The sequence below is a fragment of the Pseudonaja textilis genome, chromosome 4, assembly GCF_049901715.1.
Source record: "Pseudonaja textilis isolate UNSWEBS1 chromosome 4, rPseTex1.2, whole genome shotgun sequence".
Lineage (NCBI taxonomy): Eukaryota > Metazoa > Chordata > Lepidosauria > Squamata > Elapidae > Pseudonaja > Pseudonaja textilis.
The window spans coordinates 61,828,822-61,844,982 of record NC_141993.1 but is presented as its reverse complement, the minus strand read 5'-3'; the positions used below and the strand labels follow the sequence as shown (position 1 = coordinate 61,844,982).

Genomic DNA, 16,161 nt, shown 5'->3' with positions numbered 1-16,161 from the left:
GTAGATCTTGGTTCTCGTTGCTCTCTGGGTACACCACCTACAGCTCCTTCTTCTTTTTCAATTAGTGCTAAGTATTCCTCTTGAAATTCAATCAACGACTCTTCTTTTCTTGTATCTTCCTCCTTTCCTCTGAAGTATTCCAGATAGAATAACTCAGCTTTTTCAACTGTATCAATTCTGTGTCTTTGTTCCTGCCAGGTAAACATGAGTCCTTCTGGTATCAGACATCTGTAATTTATTCCTCTCTAAAGTAACTCTTTGGTCAAGAATAAATATTCTCTTCTTATCTCTCTCACTCTTCTTGGTACCTGTTTCAGTACCACTATTTCTTTATCTTTGTACTTTAGTGTTTTCTCTCTTGCCGCCTGCAGTATTTGTGATTTAATTATTTTCTTAGTAAATCTGATATGAACTTCTCTTGGTAGTTTATTTCTCATCGCATATCTTGCATAGACACAGAAAACCTCGTCCATTCCATCCATCATCTTCTCTTTAGTTATTTCTAATGCTTCTGCCAGGATTTCTGTCATCATTTCAGCAAGATTTTCACCTTTTTCTTCTTCTATATTTTGGAATCTAAGATAGAATTCTGACCTATCAATTTCCCATCCCAATGATTACAGAGATCTACCCTTGTCTCTTTCAACTTCACTCAGTCGGGTATCCATATCTCCAATCTTCTTATCTCTTTGTACGTCTTGTTCTTCAATTTTCTTAATTCTGTCCTCATATTGCATCATCATCTGTTGGATATTTTCAATTTTCTCATCTGTCTTTTCGGTTCTTTGCTTGATGTTCTCCGTTCTCTTTTCAATGTTTTCCATTCTCTTTTCAATATTATCTGTTTTTGCTTGTATCTTTTGAATTCCTTGCATAATCATCTGCAGTGTCACTTCCTTCTTCTCCTGTTGCAACATCACCTGTATTGATCGTTGTCCTGCAGATGGTGAGGAAGAAGAAGTCGGGATTGAAGAAGTTGAGGCTGGTACCTTTCTGCTCATCTTACAATACTTAATAGGAAAAATGGGAAGAAAAAGCAAGAGCAGACAACTGGCACTTCAATAAAAAGTAAAAGTGCTTTTAGTGCTTTTGGCTTCGTGCTTGTGTTTTGCTTATTATATATATAATTATATATGTATATATGTACGTATGTGTGTGTGTATATATATATATATATATATATATATATATATATATATATATATATATATATATATATATATGACAATTTTCGTGTCTATCATGTCTCCCCTTACTGAAAAAGATCCAGTGTTGTGCTTTGTAAAGCAGAATTTACAGCTTACAGCTTAGAGTATATATGCCATCACTAAATACTACAATCAAAATTTTTCATGAAAACAAACAAATCCCCCCCAAAACATCCTGTACATTTTGTCTGTCCCTAATATATATACTCTGAAATTCCTGAATAATTAAAAAAGGAGTATTAGAGATTTATATCCAAGTCTTGTAAATCCTTTCCAGACTGCGATGCCTGAATGTATCCAAATAAAACTTATTTAACAAACCGTGCCTAACAACATCATGAGTAATACAGCAGTAATACATGTGAACCAATCAGTATACCTAGATTCTAAAGCAGCAAATCCGTTTCTCTGAAAGCCAAATTTAATGAACAACACGGAAGATACACAGGGGCTCTATATCTCATACTTTTAAGATGTGTGAATTTCAATTCTCGAAATTCTGCTGGCTGGGAATTCTACAGTTAAAGTCCACACATCTTACAGTTCCCAGTTTGAAAAACACTGTTATAAAATTATGAGGTATGATTTTACTGTATGCTGAAAGTAAATAGGAGTATAAATTAAATAAACACAATCCCATTCATAAACCATTTGAAATTGAAAAAAACCCCACGCCCTTCATTCTATTTAAATTGATTTACATATCTGTATCCGCCTATCTCAGAGCCGGTATTCCAATGGATGCCAGCATGTTAGATAGTACTACGATAACTTGCATGCAAGAAGTAACTTACGCATCGTTTCTTGTGCTAGGGCGAAGCCCGTTCTATACTATTTACTGTTTCTAAATCTATAGATCAAGACGTGTCCCTTTTTTCCGGCTGATAAAATGGAAATGATTAGCTGTCCGCGACAAGCCTGATCAACGTAAAACAAAATTTTATACAGGTTTCTCTCTGCTGGGTTTTTCACCAATTTAAAAACACAGGATTTTGACGAACTTTATCCTATTTTGATTCTTCTGAACAAAGAGGCATCCCCCCCAAAAAGCAACATTTGGATCGGCAGCAATTTAGACACTAAGTCCTTAACGTCAGGGAGTTGAAGTCCTGGGGCCTCCCTTAGTGACAGTGAGGCTAGCGCATGCGCCGCGAAGGAAAGTGGCAGGAACCGCTAGTGGGCCATGCCGACTGTCGGCGTGAAGCGAGATCTGCTTTTTCAAGCCTTGGGAAGGAGTTACAGTAAGGAAAAACTTGGGGGCTTGTAGTGAGCGTGTCTTTTGGTCAGAAAGAGGTGGGGAAAGAGGTCATGGCAACTGATATTTGCACTAGATGTGGGGCAATTCGGTTAATGGTAAAGTTACACCTTAGTAGATTTGGAGTATAATGGAGCCTTCATAAAGTTCTTTGAGCTCAGGGGCGAAAAGGCACATTATCCTGCCCTGATTTAGTGCTTACCATTCACCAAATATGTTGGACTGCAGCCCCCGCTGCTTTCGACCAAGTCCGTGCCTGTTGTGGACTTGGCAGTTGCACACCCGCACATTTAGCCGGTACCAGGTTGGAGAGGGATTAAGTAACAGAATAAAGGGAGGAAGTGGGGAGCTTTTATTTTCCAGCAGGAAACCAGACAAAAACAACCTTACTTATTAATACAGATTTTTAGCCCACGACAGCTATGAAAATGGAAGGATATTGGTTGCTTATTAAAATTGCATCATTTCCTATTGCTTTGTGGTCACCTCTGAATCCTTCTGAATGACATTTAACCAAATATTAAGATGAAATCAGTTATTTCCCCCCCCCCCCAAAGATGCATTAATTCTACTTTAATAGACAACCAATCTTAAAAACATTTTTTTTTCTGCAGCTGATGAAGAATTTGATGAACTGTGTTTTGAATTTGGTTTGGAACTTGATGAAATAGTAAGTATTTTTACTATTATATTTATTGCAGACTCACTGAAGATGGAATAGGTGTAATGTAATGCAAGAGTCATATAAAGCATTTTTCCCTGATTATTCAGGATTCTGTTTTGTAAAAAAAAAACCCTTACCAATGAAAACAGTGGTTCTAATTATGCTATTATTTCCTTCTTTTTCTTTTTTCTTTTTAAATTTTATTGGTTTTTAAAAACAAACAAACAAAACAAAAAAACATCAAGCTATCTTCCATAGGTGTACATACAGTGTGCCGGTTGGTTTACAAATTGTTTTGTGTTTCCATTTCGTAGTCTTCAATTACAATTACATTGCATATAATCTCATATTGTCAATCAAAAATTATTAATTAATCATTTGACTATACTTTTATTCGTTCATGTTTTACAAGATAATCATAATTTACTTAGTTTATTTTATAACAGTTCATATTATCATCCCAAATCTATCCTAAAATCATTTTGTAGATATAATAAGAAAGAAGTACATCTTTATTTATTATTTTCTAATAATAAAGGGGGTGGAGTAAACGTAGAGATTGGACTTCCATTAAAAACTCCCATCATAACTATATTAGCATAGTCCAATTATTTTCATATGTAGTTTTTTGTAGAATTCTTCTTGTTTGTCATTCGGGGCATAGATTATAATCAGGAGTGTTTTTGTATTATTGTCCATTATTTCCACCATTAGTATTCTTCTGTCATCATCAGTATAAATCAATTTTGCTGGGATGGTCTCTTTAATATATAAAACCACTCCTCTTTTCTTACATTGTGTCAAGGAAGTAAATATTTTCCCTAATTTTGGCTGTATCAACAATTGTTCATGTTTTTTAATATGTACTTCTTGTAGACAAATTATATCAAATTTTAATTTCTCTAATTTATTAAAGGTTTTCCTTCTTTTAACGGCTGAGTTAAGTCCATTTATATTAATTGTAATCAGTTTTTTCTCTTCCATGGTAATATTTTGTAGTTAGGTTTAGCAGCTCTCGTAGATCTTAGTTCATGTTATTCTTTGGCTTCCACCTTTCCACCTACTGCACCTTCTTTTTCAATCGCCATTTGGCAGTCCTCTTGGAATTCAATGAGTGAGATTTCTTTTTCTGCCTCTTCCTCTTTCCCTCCAAAAAATTCTGTATAATATAATTCCGCTTTCTCAATTGAGTCAATTCTATATCTCTGTTCTTGCCATGTGAACATTAAACCTTCTGGAATCAGCCAACTATAATTCACCTCTTTTTTAAGTAGCATTTTAGTCAGGAATCGGTATTCTCTTCTCATCTCTCTCACTCTTCTGGGTATTTGTTTCAAGACCACAATCTCCTTGTCTTTATATTTCAATGTTTTCTCTTTTGCCACTTGCAATATTTGCATTTTAATGGCTTTCTTTGTAAATTTAATGTGAACTTCTCTTGGTAAGCTATTTCTCATCGCATATCTTGTGAAAACTCGATAAACCTCATCTATTCCATCCATCATCTTCTCTTGAGTTATTTCCAAAGCTTCAGCCAGTATTTCTATCATTATCTCAGCTAAGTTTTGTCCTTTTTCTTCCTCTTCCTTTTGGAATCTAAGATAGAATTCTGATCTATCCATCTCCCATCTCAACATACCACTTTTATCTTGTTCAACCACCGTTAATCTATTATCAATATCTCCAATCTTCTTGTCTCTTTGTTTAACTTCTTCAATTTTTTGGAATCTCTCATCATACTTCAACATCATTTGTTGGATGTTCTCCACTTTTTCATCGGTTTTCCCTGTTCTTTGTTCAATGTTCTCCATTCTTTGTTCAATATTCTCTATTCTCTTTTCAATATTCTCTGATCTTGCTTGAATATTTTGAATTCCTTGCATAATCATCTGCAGAGTCACTTTTTCTTTTTCTTGCTTTAACATTGTCTGTATTGAACGTTGTCCTCCAGATGGTGGAGAAGAAGAAGAAGTTGAAGAACCAGGAGCTGTTAGTTTCCTACTCATTTTAAGCAATTCAAAATCTTCAGGTTCTTCTAAACCTTAATCCAATTGTGAAATAACCAATTGTAGTTCAAAATAAAAATAGTAGAAAAAAGAAGCCAAATAGTAATGATAAAAAAAAAAAAGGGAGGACAAAATTTCTTCAGGTTCTTGTATACCTTAATCCAATCAGTAGTTAGATGAAGAAAAAGGCTTGGAAAAAAAAAGAAAAGGAAAAATTCTTCAGGTTCTTCAACACCTTAATCCAATTGAGAGGTCTCAAATAGAAAAGAGTGCATAAAAATAAACCAGAAAGGTAGATGAAAAAACAAAAATACCAGGAAAGGAGAAAAAAAGGTTATTCCCTTAAAAAAAAGGAAACATTAATACTAAAGCTTTCCCTTTAAAATAAAAAGCAAGTGTAGAGATTGGACTTCCAAAAGAAAAAGAAAAACAAAGACAAGCTCCAACAAAGCCAAAGATCCAAATAGCTATTGCAAAAAAAAAAGATAAAATGAAATAAAATAAAGCTGGTGAGGAGGGATAGCACAACTTAGAAAAAGTAAAAAGAGCACACTGCACTTTGTTTAATTATCCAAGGCTGTTATTATAACTCTCTTCTCCAAAAACTTACCACCTTTTTATTTCCCTAGGTTTCAACACCAGACTCCAGCTGTTGATAGAAACCCAGAAGAGCACCTGCAATAATACTCTCCCATGCTTTTCCCTCTATCTTATCAAATAGCAACGTCCTTGAAAAAAAGTCTCAGTTCTTTATTTCTCAGCTTTGTCTGGTCACAGGAGAAATAGAATATTTCCAACCCTCTAGTTGGCAGTGTTACAAAGTTTCTTTGCTTTCACTTTCCCCCTCCTTTTCCAAGCAAAATATAATAAGAATTAATAAAAAAGAAAGAAAAAGATATTTTTAAAAAAGAAATAACTAAAAGAGAGTCTGTAGCCTAAAATGTTACAAAATCAAAAAGGAGAAAAAAAATAGATGGAAAAGAAAAAAATCAGTCCAGTTTCAAAATATAAGATCGTGTATAGAAAATCCAGCAATAAGAAAAAAAATTTACTTTGACATTCCTGTTTAAAATCGCCGCTTAATCACTTCTGTCAAAACTTTTACAGATTCTTTCTTTTCCTTAGGGTGTCCTTTCAGATCTTAGAATTAAGAAAAAGTTCTCACCAAACTGGCACACTCTCTCTTTCTGTTCTCTTTCATTTTGGAGCTGTCCCAACTTCAGCAGCTTTAATGGCTGCCTCTTTGCCACTGGCAAGAAGAGCTTTTCCTGGATCTACCAGGGACTTTTTGGTATCCCTGGGATCGACAGGATGTGCTCTTCACCTTCACTGTCTCTTCGGGATGGTTTAGATCCGATAGGACCGCCCAGGAGCAAAGATATCGGCAGCGATTTCAGACCTCCAAGATCATATGCCGTATCGTCGCGATGCCAGCTCTGCCCTCCTCCATTTCTGTGGAGATTTTTTGTGCTCTAGAGAGGAGTCTGGTCTTCGCAATCTCTTCCAAAGAAGAAAAAGCAACTGATGATTTTTTGTGCTTATAACTCTCTGGAGCATCATCTTATCCACTACAGAGCACCCAGCATACCACACCGTTACACAGTATGCCAAAATGCTCTCGATGGTAGAACGGTAAAAAGTAACCAGCAACTTCTCACCCAGACCACTCTTTTTCAGCAGCCTCAGAAAGTGCAGGCGCTGTTGGGCCTTCTTTGTAGTGGCCATAGTGTGAACCGACCAAGTAAGGTTGTCGGAAATATGAGTTCCTAGAAATTTAAAACTGAACTCTTTCCACACAGTCTCCATTGATACATAGTGGGAGAAGCTCTGCTTTGCATCGTCTGAAGTCTATAATCAATTTTTTGGTCTTTTGGATGTTCAGGGTGAGGTTATGAGTCTTGCACCACAAGACCAGTGGGAACCAGTGAGAACCGTTTCATCTTCTGATATGAGTCCCACCAATGTGGTGTCGTCTGCAAATTTTATTATAGGATTAGTGGGACAAGTAGAAGTGCAGTCATAGGTGTAGAGTGAATACAAAAGGGGGCTCAGCACACAACCCTGTGGAGAGCCAGTGCTGAGAGCAAGAGTAGAGGGAAAATAACTGTCAATCCTAACAGTTTGGGGTCTGTTAGTAAGAAAGTCCTTTATCCAACAGCAGATGTGAGAGGAGAGGCCCAATTCTAGCAACTTCTTAATCAGTATAGCTGGAATGATGGTATTAAAAGCTGAGCTGTAATCAATGAAAAGCATCCTTACATAGCTCCCACTATGCTCCAGATGGTTCAGTGCAACGTGGAGAGCCATGGCAATAGCATCCTGTGTGGACCTGTTATTCCGATAGGCAAACTGGTATGGGTCAAGGTTTGATGGGAGGCAATTCTGTATATATTTTAAGACCAGTCTTTCAAAACACTTCATAACTATGGGTATGAGAGCTACTGGTCTATAGTCATTTAAAGTATCAGGAGAGGGCTTTTGAGGAACTGGAATAATAATGGAAGTTTTGAGACAAGATGGAACAATGGCTTGTGTAACAGAAAGGTTAAAAGTATTTGTAAATACACTTGCGAGCTGGTCAGAACATGTTTTATGATATATTTATAATAGGTTGAGTATCTAGAAATGAATAAGGTGGTTACTGGAAGCCAGCATGGATTAATTAAAAACAGATTATGCCAGACAAACTTTATTGCCTTCTTTTATAAAATGATTAAATTGGTGGATCAGGGAAATGCTGTGGATTAGCTGGATTCAGTATGTAGTCCTCAATGGAGCTTCACTTATGTGGAGGGAAGCAAGCAGTGGGGTATCTCAAGGTTCTGTCTTGGGCCTCATCTTCATAAATGATCTAGGTGAGGGGATCATTTGCAAGCAACACTAAGCTGGGAGGAATTGCCAACACTTTGAAAGATAGACTCGAGATTCAGAAGGATTTTGACAGACTTGGGCATCTAACAAGATGCAGTTTTGTGATGTTCTGTGCCTCTCAGAAGCTGCGAAAAACAGAAGAGTACATTGGATGTTGCTAGGCCTGGAAGAGGCTGAATACTGCAAGTCCTTGGAAAGGAAGGAGGGTGGACATTTGCAGGCTTTGGCCAGCTTGATCTCCCCTTTCTTGCTGGATAGGAAGGAAATTGGAGGCTTGCAAACTCCAGCTGTCTTGCTCCCACCACAGCTGGCCTGATCTCCTTGGGTAGATGAGTGGTTGCAGAGATCCAATGATGCGTTGAGTACTCAGTATCCCTGTAGTTTGTCATAAGGAGTAATGACTGCAAGGGTGCTGCAACTGCCATAACTTTGAAACAAGGTCATAAGTAGCTTTTGGGGAATCTGTGAACTTTGAATGGTTGCTGAGTGACCAGTCATAAATTGAGAACTACCTGTATATTGTTTTTACTGCCTTCACTATTTCAAACAAAAGATTTAGGTAGTTTCTCTTTTCTGTCTTCAAGCTTCCATGAACTTCACAGTCTCTCAAAAGGATTTTGAAGGTTTCAAAAGCAACATTGGTAGAGTTGTATAGGAGGAGTTAAAAGGTATATTGCAAAAGACTCATGCTGCTTGACATTGATGTCTACCCATAAGTTTGTGTTTGTATCTTTTATACATTTTTTTAAATTTTAGACTTCCGAGAAGGACATAATAAGCAAAGAAAAAGGTGATGGAAAAGCAGAGGGTGCATCAGAAACTATTCTGTATAAAATTGATGTTCCTGCTAATCGATATGATCTCCTTTGTTTGGAAGGGCTAGTCAGAGGTCTTCAGATTTTTAAAGAGAGGTAATACTCTATGACTATTATTAAATGCTGTATTAGGCTTATAAGTAAGCAGTAAGACAAAACATCTCAATTCCTGAATTATTTTTAATGTGTTTGTGCTTTAGCAACAGATCATACCTAATAATTCAAACTTTACACTTTTAAGTAGTCTTCACTTTATCAGCCATTTCATTCAGCAACTGTTTGAAGTTGTAATGACACTGAACAAGTGGTACTTACAACTGATCCTTGATTTTCTGGCTGGCACAGTGGCTCCTGGTCCCCTGGTCATGATTTGGTTGCTTAAAATCTGGTTTGCACTAATGGTTGCAATGTTTTAAGTCATGTAATTGACATTTTCAACCTTCCCTTTTGCCTTCCCACAAGCAAAATCAATATGGAAGCTTACAAAAGAGGTTACAAGTCACACTGATAAATCTCTCTGTCTTTCCTGTATTTGTGGCAATGTCATGCCATCAACCCCCAGCCTTCCCATGCTTTTGCCTGCCACTCCATCCACTCCACTAGCCTTTCTACGGTCACACTGCCCTGTGCCATCCACCCCAGGCTTTCCTTCACTTGCATGAGGCCTACAGCAGGTCTCCCAAGCCTTTTCCCAACTCATATGCAGCCTGCACTGCGATCCCAAGCCTCCTTTTCTGTGCCATACCATTCTTCTTACCTTGGACTGCTGTTATTCCTGACCAATAATCTGGGATTTTCGTTCACTAAGTGATATGATCATGTGAAATCATACTTTAAAATTATATTGCTCAATCATGGTAAACCAGTTGCTGTTGTAACAATCTGTATCCTTTTGTGGTCAGTAAAATGAGGACCCAATATGCTGACTGTAAAGCTTTAGGGCTGTAAAGCATTGTGAAGCGGTAAATGTCTAAGTGCTTGTAAAGGATAGATTCAGAAATAACTAGAAATTCAGGTTGCTTGAACTGCTTTGGGCCCATATAATTTGTTTGCTTGTTGTTTAAACAATATTTTATATTACTTTAAATCAAACATTTCATGCTTTTTAGATAGGTAGCTTCAAGTAAAGTAAGAAATTGAAACAAATTTCTGAATGGCAAATCATTTCCATTTGCTGCTATTTAATAGCATTTAAAATATTTAAGACACAATCCTTTATGATTAGAATCTGATAATAATGACAGAATTATCTGCTAGTGATAGACAAAATATTTCAGATTTTAATTTTTTTAGCTCAAAGTAGCTTTTTGAATCATGCTGGAAGAATGTGTATGTTTCTGTGTGCTAGCTGGGTATGGGAGATAGGCATTAAGGTGGAGCCTAATTTTATGCATCCAAAGCTGATCTTTAATATTAAAATCTCATTATTTTAGAATAAGGGCTCCACGATATAAAAAAATCACACCACCCAATGGTGAAATTCAAAGACTTACCATTAGTGAAGAGGTAAGTAAAGTTGAATCCTCATCTTGATGCATAGATTGTAAATACATGTTTTCAAATTTAAGTCAATTTTTGTAGAGGTTAGCTAAGAGTCAACAAGCATAAAATTATTATATTGATTAACTGTACTGCTGTTCTTTTTCTTTGAATACAGACATGTAAAGAATACAATTAATACTCATTTTTAAAATCTACAGGATTAGTTATCTTAAATGTTTTTGTTTAAGAGGAAGGCTTAATTTTATTAAATAATGGATTGCTTTATGGAGCATTTAATATTTTCACCCAAATTGTCTTTCACAAATAATTATATCCATTTTATGGCAGACTGCCCAAATCCGTCCTTATGCAGTGGCTGCAGTTCTTCGTAATATAACTTTTGTCAAAGACCGCTATGATAGTTTCATTGACCTACAAGAGAAATTGCATCAAAATATATGCAGGTTAGTTGTATTCTGAAAAATAATTTATTTTTATTGAAATATTAAATGTATTGAATTAGAATCTGTTTAAGTTGAAAAGAAAATGCTAAAGAATACTGTTTTTGTATGGTATTTTAAAAATCAGATGTAAATAAAAAGGGAAGAAAACTTCTGCATATAATATGTGTGTATTCATTTTCAGATGCAAATTACAGTGTAATATTCAAAGTTTATTATTCATGAATAATATTTATTATACAAGAATGTATCGGTACCCTGTTTAATGGGAATCTAGAAGAGATGTTAATTCATTTTGCTTTCTTTTTAGGAAGAGATCATTAGTTGCAATTGGTAGTCATGATCTAGATACAATCTCTGGCCCATTTATATATACAGCTAAGCCACCACCTGAAATTAAATTCAAACCATTGAATCAGGATAAAGAATATAGTGCTCCTGAAATCATGGAAATGTACAGGGTAGGTTACTTTAAAACAACTTGATATTTTTCCCTTTGTTTATGATTTGATATAATGTATATGGTCATCTATGTCAGCATAGTAACTTTGGATGAATACAATTATAAATACATGCAGACATCATCACATGATAGTATAAGCAAGAACAATGTCTATAACCTGTAAAAAAATAAACACACATAAACAATACAATGTAACTGAGGCTCCTAGTGAACTCATGGATTTGGGAAAACACCCAACTTTTATAACTAGGAATATTCCAAAACATTTGGCCAGTAGTAGAAAACCTTAGATCATGCAGTAATCCAGTAAACTTTTGAGCATTGCTAAAATAGGTTTTATCTTTTTTTGTAAATTCATTTCTGATCTCACAGTACTGTTGCTTCTTGAAGTAAGTGCTTGCCCTAACTATGATTTGTTCATTTAGTTGCCATAGCATAGAACTGAGCTTGCGAGCCCACTTTGTGATTTAGGAGACATTATATAATAGTTCTGTCTGAAAGACTGTGATGTAACAATCTTGCTAAAGCTAAACAGCTGTTTACAGTATATTGCTGTTTGGATTAGACTCCGGTTTTTGCTCTTCATGTATCTTCTTATGCTTCATAGAATCAGAGCTGGAAAGAACCTTGGAGGTCTTCTTGTCCAACTTCCTACCCAAATAAGGAATCCTTCATGTATTTCTCTATACTTTCTGTGCCAAATTTACTTTACTGGTTCCATTTCCCCAACACTTTAAGGGCCTTGGCCTGAAATCTAATGTCCTGTAAAATAAAATCTGCTTTTAATGTTTTTCTCCCATAATGGATAACATTAGAATTTTCTCTTCTAGTGATACTGTAAAATTATTGCACTATGGTCACAGTGTAGTGTGTACTATATTCTGTTATGAATTTGTCAACATCCAAACTCCTTGAGAGTTTGCTTGTTTTATACAGCTTAGCAATAAATTGAAAGCCAGTTGAGTTTTTACAGATTGTTCTATTTCTAATTTCATATCTGGTTGTAGACTTTTGAATAAGGAATGTGCCATAAGGAATATACTGGGAAATAAATGAATTGCCAATCACCTTTCTAGCATATAGTGACTTTTTCCAATGAAAAAAATTATTCATATATAACCTCTATGCATTTATTATAGGTAGTAATGTATGTTATACAGATATTATAAGATGACACTAAGGGTTTCTGAGGAAAGATATAAACATTAACTTTTGTTTGCTTTAGACGGATAGCCATCTTAGACACTATCTACATATTATTGAAAATGAATCACTTTATCCAGTTATCTATGACAGCAACGGTATTGTTCTCTCCATGCCACCAATAATTAATGGTAAGACTTTTCTTAGCAACATTTGTTTTAACCTCAGTTAAATGAGAGAAGTAGGAAATGGCATACTGTTACAGTCTGAAATTTGTTCTATTTATTTCAGGACATACTCCTCAATATAAGATTTTTTTCCCCCTGTTCCTTACTTCATGCTTTTTGAATATATTCTCAAGATCTGATTGTTTCAACTCTTTAACAGAAATGGATTATAATTTTTTATTTTTAAATTAGCTGAAGTTCACATATGTACTAATAAAGGAGAATATTTGTAGCTCAAGGTTGACATGAGGGATCCTTGATACTCTCTGAGCTTGCTTGTTTTCTTGCAGGTGTTTCATTACCCAAACTAGCACTGAGGATGTTAGCTAGTTTGGATAATGAAACATCTGCAAGAAAACAAGCAAGCTCAGAAAGCACCAAGGTTCTCATATGTACACTTAGGTATATATATCTACTCAGGAGAGTAGATGCTACTAGCAAATTAGATTCTTCTTCTGTCTTCATCCTTCCCATGTACTGTACATCCGGAACATATTTGGGGAAGGCTCCCAAGATAAGAAAATAGGGGAAACATAGATAATCAGAAACTCATTTCATGATGATGAATGTTATTGTTGTAAAATGCATTTTTACATATTACTTAAAACAGTTCTAAAGTTACAGATTTTTCAAGAATTTGATTTTGGAATGAGACTGAGTATCTTTCTGTAAAGAACAAGAACAGAAAAATCTGTTACGGGAACAGATTGAGGCTCCTAGTGAACCCTCATGGGAAGTGCATTGGTACTTCATAGGAAGCCAGAATTTCAGAATTCTTGCTTACAGATGGGGAAGCGAAACTGCTATGCACACTGCTCAGATTGCAGACATTCATTCCTGTTATGAAGCAACATAGTTAATGAATTCTAGACAGCATAGGAACTGGGGATTCTGGTCCGTTAAAACATTTATAAAACTGACGACAGAGTGATTTTCATAATTTCAGCTCCTTAACAAAATACGATGTAACATAATTTAATCATATTTTGGAGATTACATTTAATATATATTTGCATGTTCTTTAAATAAATACTGCAACATGTTTCAAAATATAAACAATCTATCCATTGATGCACCAGTGTTGTCTTTAGCTATAGGCAGTATTGCTTCATTTTTCAAAGAATAACTTTGGCACTTTATTGCAGTTCAAATGACACCAGTTTCTTAGGGAAGCCATGCTATTTATGCAGGTTGTAACCACAATTACTGAAATTCAGCTGCGGTGGCACAGTGATTAGAAGGCAGTACTGCAGGCTACTTCTGCTGATCATTGGCTGTCAGCAGTTTGGTAGTTTTTTTCTGACCGGCTCAAGGTTGACTCAGTCTTCCATGCTCCTGAGGCTGGTAAAATGAGGACCCAGATTGTTGGGGGCAATATGCTGACTCTGTAAACCACCTAGGTGTATAAAATTATAGCATATGTAGAACTTTCCATTGACTATATTGTACCCTTCACCAGTAATTTCAGCTGCAGGGCCTGGTCCCCAAAATAATGTAGGTGTAATCATGTCTGGATTTCAGAGTCTTCTCAAATATCCTGATACAAAATTAGGAACGGCTATAAACAAGGAGAAACAAGAACCTACAGGACCTGCAAGCTCTTGTTCGTTTAAAGAAAGATTACTTGGATCTCAGCATGCATATTTATTCTGCTGGTTGTTAGGTTTTCTAGTATAGTAGCTCTAATTATTCGATAGAAAGATCTATAAACCCCAGTCTTTTCAATTCAACGACACAAAAAATTGCATCTTCAATTCCAGTGTATTTCTGTTTTTTAGGAGAACATTCAAAAATTAGCCTCAACACTAGAAATGTATTCATTGAGTGTACAGCCACAGATCTTACCAAGGTAAATACCCTTGACCAACAAAGGTTGAGCAAAGTTAATCTTGATCTACAAAATAAAATAAGAATGATGTCCCTTTGAAACTGACCTTAACTGCTGATCAGTATTTGGTTTTTAGAAATATGACCTGCTTCAAACTGAATATAAGGAGTAAGTTTGATGCTTTATAAACTATTTGAAAATATTGGATCATGGCAATCAATTGTTGGGGTCATTTTTATGTCTCTAGAAGTTAAAATGGATATAAATGTATATAATGTAATGAACTACTCAGAGTTTGGATCTTTTGTCAGCTTCATAGACATGCAGACGCTTCATTTGTTAATTGGTTTAGTTAGTAATTTAGTTGCCTGGTTTTTCATGACAGTTTTGGAAAACTAATAAAGTTTTTAAAGATTTCTTATGAACTGATACTGTAATTTTGTATTTAAAATATTCATTAATTTAATACAGTTACTTATAGTATTTAATAATTAAATACTTTGATTTAAGAAATAGGTATGCTTTCTGTCTTTCAGGCAAAAATCGTACTCGATATCCTGGTTACAATGTTTAGTGAATATTGCAATAAGCCATTTACGTGAGTTAGTCTGACTTTTCCTTTTATAATAGTATACATATTTGTTGTAGCCTCTGCTTTAATTGTGTATTTTTGCTCTCTTTAAGGGTTGAAGCAGTAGAAGTAACTTATCCTAATGGAAAAAGCTACATCTTTCCAGTGAGTATTATAAAAGCTAACATAAGAGTTTTTATATATTTAAGAAACAGAACATTTTTGGAAAGGAAAGCCAGTATATGTAATTTTTTTCAGATATTTTGTCTTCTGAAAGTAATTCTCGACATTTGTCTTTATTACCCCTTCTGAGTTCCATAGATCTTCCTTACTGAATGGTATTATTACTATTTCCCACGTTGTTCTATTTAATATATTAAAATATACTGGTTGCCCAAGATATATTTTAAAGTGTTGCTGTATCAAATGGATAGCACTGTCCACTGCAGTGCATTTTCTAACTTCATATTTTATCTGAACTAAATTGCTTCACTCATGATTTACCAAAGCATGGGTATTGTCCTCAGGATGTTGACCCTATAGAATAGAATTAAGATTTTTCAAAAAAAAAAATTAGAAGTAAGTGATAGTGGTAAAGAGCATCCTAGTGAGTTAGAAAGTTCTCTGGAAAGAGACTCAGTTTGTGTTCTGGTAAATGAATGTTCTATTTGAATCATTTTTAATTTTGAATGCTCCAGGCACTGAAGCGTAAATCAGTTGTAAGTATTACAAGCTAGGCTTCATTTTGGAAATGTTTTGAACTAAAAAAAAAAAAAGTTCAAGAGAGCAGTTTTGCCTTTAAAAATACTGTTTAGAACTCCAAGCAGTTTATTTCAAATTCCAAATAGTTTTAATTTGAAATTTTTTGTTGATACCTATTGTTTTGTGATCTTCTCTGTCCACTCGAAGTCATTTAATATACAGCTAAGTTTCCTACTGCATGCCATTTTATAAATGCATCTAGCATATATTGATAATATTTATGTTTTGTCAGGTTCAAAAGGTTTGTTTATGTCTAATCTATGTATAAGTTGTGTAAGAGTTTTTTGCCTATATGTTAAAATAAATAATTACAATCCAAAGCATAGTTGAAATCTCAGATTTCTTATATTTTAACTACCTTATATAAGGAAGCAGACATTTTCCCTTCTTAGTTAACTTCTAAAA

At 34.9% G+C, this 16,161-nt stretch overlaps 1 protein-coding gene across 1 annotated transcript in view; it reads left to right on the top strand.

Annotated features, from left to right (window-relative positions):
* The first annotated feature begins 2,355 nt into the window (after window positions 1-2,355).
* The window catches only part of FARSB (phenylalanyl-tRNA synthetase subunit beta), a 34,719-nt gene continuing 20,913 nt past the window's right edge, over window positions 2,356-16,161 (top strand). Inside the window, exons 1-10 of the mRNA XM_026701510.2 lie at window positions 2,356-2,449; window positions 3,078-3,133; window positions 8,761-8,915; window positions 10,253-10,325; window positions 10,650-10,765; window positions 11,073-11,223; window positions 12,451-12,559; window positions 14,374-14,444; window positions 14,960-15,021; window positions 15,108-15,159. Coding sequence (XP_026557295.1) covers window positions 2,392-2,449; window positions 3,078-3,133; window positions 8,761-8,915; window positions 10,253-10,325; window positions 10,650-10,765; window positions 11,073-11,223; window positions 12,451-12,559; window positions 14,374-14,444; window positions 14,960-15,021; window positions 15,108-15,159 — 903 coding nt within the window. The 5' untranslated portion in view covers window positions 2,356-2,391. The remainder of the gene's footprint in view (window positions 2,450-3,077; window positions 3,134-8,760; window positions 8,916-10,252; window positions 10,326-10,649; window positions 10,766-11,072; window positions 11,224-12,450; window positions 12,560-14,373; window positions 14,445-14,959; window positions 15,022-15,107; window positions 15,160-16,161) is intronic.